Source organism: Papio anubis, chromosome 11 (genome assembly GCF_008728515.1).
Source record: "Papio anubis isolate 15944 chromosome 11, Panubis1.0, whole genome shotgun sequence".
NCBI classification, from domain to species: Eukaryota; Metazoa; Chordata; class Mammalia; order Primates; family Cercopithecidae; genus Papio; species Papio anubis.
Genome location: NC_044986.1, coordinates 50631539 through 50641490, shown reverse-complemented (window position 1 = coordinate 50641490; position 9952 = coordinate 50631539). Strand labels below are relative to the sequence as shown.

Here is a 9952-nt window from a genome sequence, read left to right as displayed (position 1 = left end):
TGTGTGTGTGTGTGTGTGTGTGTGTGTGTGTGTGTGTGTGTGTGTGTGTATGTAAATGCAAACACATGAGCAAGAGACTAGATGACTCTCAATAACCAAACTGATAATAGAGAAATGTTGACAGGAATAGAGGTTTCACAAAATCTGCAACTCTTCCTTGATCTTTCTGTGGAATCTCACCGACACGTTTCAGAGACATAGTGGGACCAGTAGAGGAGTGTGAGAACCCCATTACTTTTTTTAAGCTTCAAGTTCAAGGAGTCTATTTTTCCCTAGTAAATGTAATCCATCAGAGTATATCTAGCTTGGTATCTGGGATAGGAATTCAAGCAAATTTTTGTCCCTACAGACTACCAGTGACATTTCCTGTAATTACTTTTATTCTTAATAAAAATACATTTCACAATCCCGTATATAACTGAGATCTGGCATCACTGAATATTTGGGAAAGCTAAGGGCTTATTTACTACATTTACTATCAGCCCTTGGATCAAGGAAAAAAAATAGAAAAAAACCATTTTATTCAAATATGTTCCTCATGAAAATAAGGATACTATAAAAAGCAAATGTATGCCTATTCTGCCTGTACATTTTGCCACCCTTATAAGAAATTACCATAGATTTTCTCATTTTGTCCTTGTTGTAAAAATATATGAGTTAGTTGTAATTACTCTTATCCCCATTAATGAAATACAAGAGGTTAATAATTTGTCCAATATTATACAACTGTTAAAAAGCAAAGTTAGGATTTGAACTTAGGTTTTGTGACCCCAAAGCACATGTTCACAACCACTATAATATATTAGAAATCCATTTCTTTAACATCTTAAAGCAAATCCCCGAAAGATTTGAAATGATTAAAGCTAAGGATTTGATAGATTATTCATTTTATTACTTTTCCATAGAGGAAGATACTTCCTAATTCAGCAAATAAATTAAGTGATTATGTTAAGTCAAATACTCTACTGGGTGCCACAGAGTTCACTGGTGATTTACGCAGCTTGTAAGGAATAGCTTAAAAGTTCTAAGATGACAAAAAAAAGGTAAGTTGATCTTTGACATAATTTAAACTTTAGTATTTGAAATTTCTTAGTTTTATTCCTTTAAGATACAATTTGGTAAAATCATAAAACAGCTTGGAATTCTAATAGAAATTATAGACAATTGGAAGCAGGTGAACATTTTTCTCCTTTCTTTTTTTTTTTCATCACTTTATTTTATGATTGTGAGCTCTCTCTAATCTTTCATAACTTCTTCCAAATAACCTCAAAGTCTTGCAGAATTCTCTGCACCTTTTTTTTTTTACTTTATTGGTAGCCTTTCACATCTGCTGAGATATAACCAATGACCTTATATTTAGATAACAAATTATCCATCCATTTTTTCCTGACTACAGTAAGTCTTCAGTTAATATTGTCCATAGGTTCTTGGAAATTGAGACTTTAAAGGAAATGACATATAATGAAACCCAATTTTATTATAGGCTAAACAAAATATAAACAAGTTAAGTTCCCATGGCATAGTTATGGTTACAGAAACATCACCACACTTCTAAATAAAGACAAAATAATTATTATATTCAATATTGAAATAAATGTGAGCTATACGTTCATTAAAGAAAGATTAATCAAAAAAAGTGAGATAATTATTTACCAGTTCAGAGCCTCCCATCAGGGAGCCTGCTAGCCCAGTAGCTCAGGGTATAAGGCAGGAACCTACCCTGGACAGGATACCATTCCTTCTCAGGGCCACGCACGCACACCCCCACACTCTCACACTGGTACCATGTAGCCATACCAATGAACCTAGCATGCACATCTTTGAGATGTGGGAGGACACTGGAGTACCCAGGGAAAGTCCACACAGATTTGGGGAGAAGTTGCCAACTCCACACAGATAGTGACTCAGGCCTGGAATTAGTTGTTGTTGTTGTTGTTGTTGTGTTTTTTTTTCATTGTTACAATGAAATGACATTGAGTGAAGCAATGTCATTCAAGGACCTGTTGTACTTTCATTTGAGAAAGACATTTGAAAAATTAAAAAGAAAAGGAATTAATGTACAGAGTATTGTTTTAATTTTATTGTTTACAAATTTGATTGAGGCCCTTCATTTTTGCCTTCAGTAAATAATTACTTGAAATAAAAAATGTGCCAGGAAAATCTGCCCCGTGGACACAACCACGAGGAATAGAAACAAGGTCGATGTTATCACTGAGTTTCTTTCTGTGAATAATCAAGTAATCGTAAATTGATATTATGAAGCAGAGTTATGAGAGTGTATATAGGGGCACCATACCTAGTCAAGGGATCAAAAACTATTTTGTTTTGAGAAAATAGGAACATGGAAATAGATGAGACTAGAGAGAGAAGGAGAAGGTATATTGTGCAGGACTTTGTAGGTTATATAAAATGTTAGTTTACATTCTAGAATCATATTTGTGATGAGTTGTAGATGGCCAAAATATTTCAGCTTATAACCTAAAATAAATGGTAAATTATTTTTAAAATAAGCAAAGTTTTAATTATAAAGATCACTCTGCTTAAAGATAGAAAATTAAATTAGAATAAGGACAAGATTGATTGTAAGGAAAGCAGTTAGGAAAACCTATTTGATTAGTTAAGAGATAGTCTGATACTACTGCAGATTGAAAACAATGAGTGGATATCACAAGTTTCTCTTTAGGAGTTTAATTCAAGACTTATTGATTGATGCATTTTGGAAAGCTAGAAAGATGGGTAAAGTGAAATGTGACTTCCTAGTTTCTGGCTTATGCGGCTTGGTGCAGAATTATGCCATTCGCTGAAATAATATATATTGGAAATGTCCAGTTTTGGGCTACGATAGCAACTGGGATGCGATTTGGAGTGCTACATTTAAGACAACTTTGAAATTGCAAGTACAGAAGTTGTCTGGGCAAATGGGACCCAGGCTCAGAGGAGAAATATGGGGAAGAAATTCAACACACAAGTTATTAATATATGGGGCAATTAGTATGTTAATATATCTGTTAAAGTAAAAGGTTTGAAGTTTTATTGAAAACACATTGATCAATGTTTAACATTTTGAGAATAGGCTAAAGTAGGAATAGAATTTTATTTCCTGGCTGCTTCCTCTTAGTTTTACAAAATGAGCATATTTGGAAAATCCTAGATTTTTAAAAGCCTTTGTCTGACCTCTCTGTAATATGCTCTTAAAATTCAGGCTACAATGAAAACAGAGTATCACAGGTTTAGTATCTGTGAGATCAGGCATTATTTGTCTTTTTAATTCTTCTCTTTGGATTTTATATCTCATCTATTGCGTATGAATATTTTTAAATATATGGCTTATTTTTAGCATTATGACAAGTTTGCAGAAATAAGCCATACTGAGCATTCAGATATTGGTATTCATATCCTGTACTTGGATATGGAAAATGAGTATAGGCCTAACAGGCTAGAAACTTTAGGCATGAAAAACAATGAATTTGTGATTTAACCAGGACAGTCAAGGGTGAAATTAAATAGATTAAGGAGGTCCATTCCTAAGGTACAAGTATCAGCAGCTCACCTGACTTTCCTGTGGCAGACAGATAATCCACAGACTATAGAGTACAATCTCCCCATTCCCCAAATTGCTTTCTAGTCTTCCCTTTGATTTACATTTGGATATTTTCATACATAATGTATAGTTGACTGTTACCTCCAAGTTACTTTCTTTTCAAGACAATTCTAAATATAATTGTTCTTATTAAAAATGCTTTTGTGCACTTCAAAACTAATTAATTATACTTTCCTGAATGCATCATTTTAAAACACTTTGTTATGAACAGTGTTATCAATAGATTATTTATTATGTGTCTGCCTAACCTCTTTTCATTTTGTGTTTTGAGTCTTTAAAAAGTTTAAATTATTTTTGTATGTATCCAGAAGTATATGTAGCATACAAAAAGAAATGTTTTATTGGGGAGAATTTTGAATCTACTAAAAGAATAAATCTTAGTGGGAATTATCTAAGGGTACTGTAGCAGGAGAAAATGTAGTTAAGCAGCTTCTTCTGGAATGTTTCTGCTATCGAGGGATTAGTGAGAACAGAGACTTTCAAGCAACTCTTACGGAGAGGTTTTAATGGAAGATTGTAGCTTGGCAGGCTACAGTGTGGAAAAAGTCAACAAACATTCTTTCAGAACCAGTATCAGGTTCTGAGGTTACCGAGATGAAAATGATGCAGGCTTGGTCTGAAGGAACTCTTGTGAGAGAGAAAGACATGTTAGTATGTTGTCAATGGTACAATTAGTCCAGTGGGATACAGTGTGTACTGCAGGAATACTGAGAAAAAGCATTTAATCTACAGTGACAATGAGAAAGATTTTCAAGAAGAGTTGATGCCTGACAGATTCTTGAAAGAGGAATAAAATTAACCAGGGGAAGAAGAGTGGAAAGTATGTTTTAACAGTTGATGCAACACACATACATTTGGTTTGGTATGAATGGAGAATTAACTTTGGTGGAGAAATTAAGGTGGAGAGTGAGGAAGGGCTGGAACATGAAGATATTATTTGGCTTAGCTTCATAAAGCCTACCTTTAAAGTTAATAGTAATAAATTGTAAAAAGGTTTAAAAATATTTATATCCAAATTTCCCCTTTTTGTATTTTTCTATATTCTGCTTGCCCATAAAGTTGTTGATTAAATATTTATTCCTCTACCAATATTCTCACTAAAATACATACATTTTATCCATTTTCAGTAGGTATTATGGCATTGGCACACAGTGACATGAGTGTGTATATGTGTAGTGAGTACATATGAGAGAATGTATACCTTACAATATGGAACAGTGCTTTCCAAAGCCTAATTATTCATTTCTGTGTGCATAATAATTGACCGAATTTTATAAAACAGTAAATAAATAAGGAAGTTGTGAAATCATTTTTCAAGTAACATGAAAATTTGGAAGGCTTTAATCAAAATTAATTTGCACTAAGTGCAAATATGTGAAATATCTAATTCTACGAAAAGAAGCAGAGATTTCCTAGGCAGAAAAAGGTGACAATGAATTTAGATAACAAAATTTTCCTAAAAATACAAGGAACATTCCAGCAACAGTAAGAGTATTCACGTAATTGAAGGACAGGTTGCTTAATTCTCAATAAAGGATGTTGAGGCCATGTGAAGAAACTTTGTTCTTCTGATTCTTTTTTTCCCTTTTCTCCAAAAGAAACATGTAAGGTTTTTGTTCAGAGGACTGCCATTATTTCACTTTTGATTTGGGTACATGAAAATCATCCTCATGAAAGGAATAGATGAATGCAGGATGAGAACAAGACTTCTGGGAGATCAGCGAGGAAACTAAATCAAGAGCAGAGATGACAAATAATGTAGTGCTGAGCTCTGTCGGAGGGCATAAGGAGAGGAAGAGGCATAATGAGTATGAGATACTTTAGATCTGAAAATGTTATGACTTGGAACTCCTTGAATATTGACAAGTATAAATAGAGAAAATTTGTAGCTCTCCCAGCTTCTTTGCTTCATATGAGAGAGTACATACCTTACAATACAGAACAGTGCTTCCCAAAGGTCTAATTTTTCATGTATATGTATCTACTAAATGGCAGAATTTTAATAAATGAGTAAATAAACCTTGAAATTATTTCCCAAATAACACACGAATTTGGAAAATGTTAAGCAAAATTAATTTCCCCTGCTGTACAGAAGTGTGCCGTGTATGTATAACTGCATGACCTAGCCCTCTCAGCCTCACAGAGTACTTCCTAGGAGAGTACTTTACGTCTCAGAGATGCACATTTGACATCCTGCAGGCAAAGCTTTCGCATTTCAACTGTCATGGATGTTATAGCTCATGATACTATTTTTATGTTCATTATCATGTGATACCTGGCAGGATATTATCAGTGTTTGAAATAATGAATTAGTCATCACTACTGATTGACAGGCACTATTCTTAAAGTTTTTTCAGCATACAGATAACACACTGTTCATAAGTAATTCTTATTTATCTTTTCATAAGAAACATAGCAATTTATGTTATTTTCAAGTCTTTTTGTAATGGCTTTTAAAATGCTAATGATGTGTATTATCTAGTGAATGTGTTAGTATTATATTAGAAGTACAAAATCTGATGGGAAGTTTATATATTCTATTTCCACAAATCATTAGATAATATTATGGTATAATGCTTTTTATATCTTTAAATCTCTCACTAAATATATACATATATTCTTTCTTCCTTTCTTTCTTCCATTTTTCTGATCTGCTTCCATTGATGACTCTATACTTTTGACTCCAGACTGGCAATATGAGGGTAAGATGACAAAAATAAAAACCCCAAACAACTTCATGAGCATTGCTTGTCTGTCTTTGTTTTATTCTCTTTAGAACATTATTAAAATTCTATTCACTCGCTCTAATTAGACCCTTTATCACAATTAAAGTCCAATTATGTTTGTTTGTGTTGTGATGCTTTAATTACAATTTATCCTTGTTAATCATCCCTTTATGTTATTTCTTTGGGTTAAATTTCCATCACATTATATATGTCCTGAAGGACTTCTGTTCTCCAGTGGTGCCTGCTGGTGCTTTCTCAGTAAGATTTGAGTAGTTTGTGGTGCACAGAGTGATTGTATTATGATGTGGTAAGGAATCTGTGTCATTATTATAAAATATTTTAAAATAATATTAAAAGTAGTGATGCATATCAATTAGGTTGCAAGATTTTCCTTTTTAAATATTAATATACATCTCAATGAATTTTTTCTCAGTGTGTGTGCCCCTGCAGTCAATTCTTACTTTTCATTATTTTCTCTCTTTAGATTGCAAACTAGCTAGGGGAGGACCTCCAGCTACCATAGTTGCTATTGATGAAGAGAGTCGGAATGGTGAGTGAGTTTTTTTATTTTACAAATGTCTCATCTAAGAGAGTTTTCTTCAGATTTTAATTCTCAATCTGCTATAAGTGGAGGTATTAAAATGAAAGTTTCAACCCACATCCATGAATAATTATCCTCTAGTATGGGCTTCAATTATGCCATTCTCTGGAAATTCATGCTTTACTTGGAGTACATTATAAAAGCCTCATTTGATTAATATAAATATTTAGTTTTAATTTAGAATAAATTATTTGATTCAGAGTCAACTCAAGAATGCATCCAGATATGGGCTGGAAGTTGACCATCATGTATATAGTCATTGAACTGAAACACAACGTATTCCTCCAAAGAAATGGACCACAAAATAAGTCTTGCATTGCTAACTTATATTGGCCGGGATCTGGTAAGGATCTAGATCCACAGTCGATTAGACATGGTAATTGTGACTGATTAACATGAAAACCAAATGTGCTTAGAAAGTGAGAACATGAAATAAGGTCAAGAACAGAGAAAGAAGTCTGAATTTTCACTTGGGCCGTCTGAGGTAATTAACAATATCTAATTCATATCCAGTTCCTCTTTGGAAAAACTCTTTTTTTCCTTATCATTAGTGTTCTTGTTCTGCAGCAGCTGCCTTGACTCTCTGAACTTTAATGTAGAAATATTTCAATTGTTTTCTCCTCAACTGGGCAGCAGTGAAATGGTTATCTCTTGGGACAATGTTTCTATTCTCTTGGGACTCCGTTTCTATTTTAAACTAAGTATGTAAATGTGGTCTGTGGCTCACTTTGTCTGCTAATTACATGATAGACTCTTCCATTAAGCTTGTACTTAATATTTACTCTAAAGTACGTTCTTGCACTTTTGTATTTTTTACAAAATAATTATGTCAATTGCCTTATTAGAAAGTGATCTTTTTTCTTGTAATTCAATCTACACATCTGCATGTCCTTTGAAAACGTGTATGGGCAATTCCTGCATCAGTTTACTTGTTCGTGATTGATTGTGCTGCATTACCGATGCTCCTTTTACTCGTTTAAAGAATTGACACAGACGTATATTCCTGCACATTCTTTGAAATCACTCAGAAATATCTACAGTACTGCTGGCCTCTGTTTAAACAAATTTAAGCATCAACAAAATGTTTGCCACATTAAGTGATTACAAAAACGTGAACATTTTGAGTACGTTTTTAAAATCTATCTTTATTGATAATAAAATCATATCGAGTTAGTGTTATTATGATGCATTTATGTAAGTTGGAAATAAATCCCAAATGTGTCTACAGTAGAGAAAAAATATCAAAATACTATAAAGTAAAAGATACACAAAAAAAGATCCTGTCTTCTAATGATGAATTATGGCTTCCTTATGGTTAACTATTTTTAAAGAAAGAAATCTATATTTTCTAAATATTCCACAGTGAAAACAGTTAACCTTTTTAACCAGAAATAAAAATTCAATAAACATAATGCAATGTTTATCAACAATTTCATTTCTAATTGTTAACCGATTCCCTTGAAAATATAAGCTGAGCTGAAATAAAACATTTAGTTTTCCTAAGCAAATTTGTTTTAATGTGTGATTCTGTATAGAGCTTATTTTGCCAACTAGGTAATTATAGCAACAGCAATGATGATAGTTTATTTCCTTTTGTGCTGATTAGATCCTGCTTTTCAAAGGAGCGTAGGAACTCTATGAAGATGTTGCCATAGCATTGCTGTACAGTTGCATGTGGTGAAAGTTCAGTATTTCTGTTTTAGAAGAAAATGGCATGATATAGTGTAGTAATGTTGTGCTCCTTACTTGGCATATTTTGTAGAAACTGCCAGCTACTCAGAAAGCTGCCAGAGTTATTTAAGTGTCACCACAAGAAGCATAAATACCGATCTAGAGAATAATGTTTTGCATTTCTCTTTTGCATTAAATTTCTAAAAATATGGTGATCAAATGAACCTCTGCCAGATATTATAATGTAGTGTTTTAATCATTCTTGTCTTAAAAATCTAAGGGAAAAATCCATACAAATGTTTTTATATTTTTCTTTAGGCAATCTAAACTTCCCAGTGACACAGTTATTTTTGGCCATGTTGGGTGGCTCATGCCTATAGTCCCAGCATTTTGGGAGGCTGAGGTGACTGGACTGCTAGAGCTCAGGAGTTCAAGAGCAGCCTGGCCTACATGGCAAACCCTGTTTCTACTAAAAGTACAAAAATTAGTCAGGTGTGGTGGCACCCCACTCATAGTCCTAGCTACTTGGGAGGCTGAGGCACAAGAATCACTTGAACCTGGGAGGCCGGGAGGGGAGGTTGTAGTAAGCTGTGATTGTGATCATTCCACTGCACTGAAGCATGGGCAGCAGAGTGAGATCCTGTCTGAAAAACAGAAAGAAAAGAAAAGAAATAGTTATTTTTAGCCTTGGTCTGTACTCTCTTAATTTCTCATTTCCAGTATCTTTTAATTGGTAGTAATAACACATGTGGATTTCCTATTTTACCAGAATGATGAGCACTCATTTTTAAAGGCTTTGAGGCTTCTTTGAAAAGAAAGGCTTAACAAATCTTTAATCAGCTAAATTAGTAAATTTACTTCAAATCAACTTGCCTGTGGCTCACTTAACTGATGTCTATTGCTAAACAATCTCTATAGCTAAATACATTCACTACTAAAACAAAGCATCTAAATAGCTCATTTTTTGCTAATTGTTTATGTAAGTCATTGAGCTACATTTATAGAACACTTATTTATACACATGTCTCTATCTTTCAAAGACTTTCATAATTTGTGGGATGAAAATATTCTTTGTGAATATATATGTCAATTGCATTTATACATATGTGCATGCTTGGAAGAATTACAAGTTTAACAGACAGAGATCCATAAGCTTCTTTCTCACCCTGGTCTCTGTTAGATGCTTTCGCTTCCTGATCTTTGTCCTCAACAGCACCTTAATGACAGATTCATTACATTATCTTGGGCTGAACAAGAGATTATTTTCATCACAACTACTGGTAATACTAAGCTTACATTGTAAAGGGGCAAAGTGGGCACACAAAGAGATATGTTGGTTCCTGACTACCACCA

The 9952-nt window shown here is 33.5% G+C and overlaps 1 protein-coding gene across 7 annotated transcripts in view; it reads left to right on the top strand.

The window, feature by feature from the left end:
• Nucleotides 1-9952, top strand: part of PCDH15 (protocadherin related 15) — a 914927-nt gene that overhangs the window by 221877 nt on the left and 683098 nt on the right. For 2 of the 7 annotated variants that reach the window (XM_031652622.1, XM_031652621.1), the window contains exon 1: nucleotides 6200-6877. The exons of 4 other annotated variants lie outside the window; for them this stretch is intronic. In XM_031652622.1, the coding sequence (XP_031508482.1) occupies nucleotides 6745-6877 (133 nt within the window). In that variant the 5' untranslated portion in view covers nucleotides 6200-6744. Of the gene's footprint in view, nucleotides 1-6198; nucleotides 6878-9952 lie in introns of those variants that run through there. One more of the 7 variants, XM_031652627.1, reaches the window with a different exon arrangement.